Genomic DNA, 1,717 nt, shown 5'->3' with positions numbered 1-1,717 from the left:
GAGTACATTTGAATTGATCAAAATACAAGGCTACATTAATTTAATGATTTCTATCATTAAACAGCGGGATGTCGTAAATAAAACTCCTTACTGACTCACCGTGTATGGTAAATTAAGCCTTTGAACGTCTTACAGAAGATTTATTTGTTTCGTTTAATATAAAAAAAGTTATTGCATTTTGAAATGTGTCCGAATGTCAATAAGAGTCACTTTACGTGAAAATGTACATATTTAAAGATATAATCGTGAGGATTACAATTCTAGACAGGCTATGACATTCTCAATTTATTTTATTACGTGGTGCTCGAGAAAATTTATCATTGTATCGTTAACGAGAGATTACTCGGGAGCGCGATATCGTTTTATATCACTTAACCAACATGTTAAATCGTTGAAACTATTGGTAAAGGCAGTGATAAATTTTCTGCGAAATTTTGTAAATAATCGTAAGTTCGTTAAACCGGGAGGAATAAAGTATAATTCCAGATTAAACGACTAATGTAATATGTTATAACAAAACAGAACAAAGATTGTCACTACATGTAATGTACGGGTATTATAAGCTACTGTGTAGCATTTTTGTCGATGAGTACTATAATTTTAATACAAAACTATTTCCAAATTTTAATGCAGTTGCTGTTAATTACAATTCACGTGATAAATAGACTGCAGATTTTATGCATTTGTAAGAAAACTGAATGTGCAAAAATAGAATAGTAATATACACATAATAATGTAGGAGATATCAAAAACAAAATACATATTGCAATATGTAAATGATAAAAGAAATTATTATGTTAAGATAACCACGTGACGTAACATTGACATTCTGATGTATCGTACCGCTTCAGAGTCTACAACTTTAAAATACGTTTCTTAAAATAGTATCCTAAATATTTTATTTTGTACAAAATCTGCAGTCTAGTAATAACAGATAAGTTCATTGTGTCGTTTTCCTTATTCTCTTTATTCGATAGTTGCATCGTGTTGAGTGCAAAATTTAATGCCTAGTTCTGTCACGTTCTCGTCTCCGATCGCGATCTCGTTCTCTTTCCCTATCCCTGTCGTCTCTCCTATACCGATCCTTATCTCTGTCCTTTTCCTTGTGTGAGGAGGAATAACTCTTCGGCGATTTACTCCGTTTCCGTTCGCGTCTGTCCCTATCCCTGTCCCTGCTTCTCGACCTCTGTTTCTCTCTATCCGATTTCTTATCGGAACGCGAATGCCTTTTGTCCCTGTCTCTGTGTCGGTCCCTTTCTCTCTCGTGATCATCAGTTCTCTTTCGAGTGTCCTCTTTAACGGGAGGTATATCTTCATCTTCTGAAGATTCTATTCCTTCATCCATGTCATCTTCCAATGCAGAGACTTTCGCTTCTAAAAAATATTTACGCAAATAACGTTTCTTACAATGTCCATTACGTGATTCTTATAGTTTCTCATGCCAAAAACAAATCCGGAAGGAGAAATACTTTATCAGGTACGGTGTTCGAAAAATAGCGATTTCTTTAAAAATGCATATCGCATAACGCGCAATCTAAAGTAGCATGTTTGAAATTATTATTGTTATGCCAGCTTCCTATTTTCTGTTTTATCAAATAGGACAGTATTTTAAAAATAAATGGCATATATACAAAGTTAATGAAAAAAACGTATTATTGATGTATGTGAAAAATCCATTATTTCATTGACACTTAATAAAAATGTATTGCAACTATTC

The 1,717-nt window shown here is 33.2% G+C and overlaps 1 protein-coding gene across 4 annotated transcripts in view; it reads right to left on the bottom strand.

Moving 5' to 3' along the window:
- Positions 1–123: 123 nt before the first annotated feature.
- Positions 124–1,717, bottom strand: part of Prp38 (pre-mRNA processing factor 38) — a 5,966-nt gene continuing 4,372 nt past the window's right edge. For all 4 annotated transcript variants that reach the window (XM_026815649.1, XM_018028796.2, XM_026815644.1 and 1 more), the window contains exon 4: positions 124–1,374. In XM_026815649.1, the coding sequence (XP_026671450.1) occupies positions 1,001–1,374 (374 nt within the window). In that variant the 3' untranslated portion in view covers positions 124–1,000. The remainder of the gene's footprint in view (positions 1,375–1,717) is intronic.

Source organism: Ceratina calcarata, unplaced genomic scaffold (genome assembly GCF_001652005.2).
Source record: "Ceratina calcarata isolate Rehan_Ccalc_2016 unplaced genomic scaffold, ASM165200v1 scaffold1254, whole genome shotgun sequence".
NCBI classification, from domain to species: Eukaryota; Metazoa; Arthropoda; class Insecta; order Hymenoptera; family Apidae; genus Ceratina; species Ceratina calcarata.
Note: the sequence above shows the minus strand (reverse complement) of the source record. Positions and strands in the feature narration are given on the sequence as shown.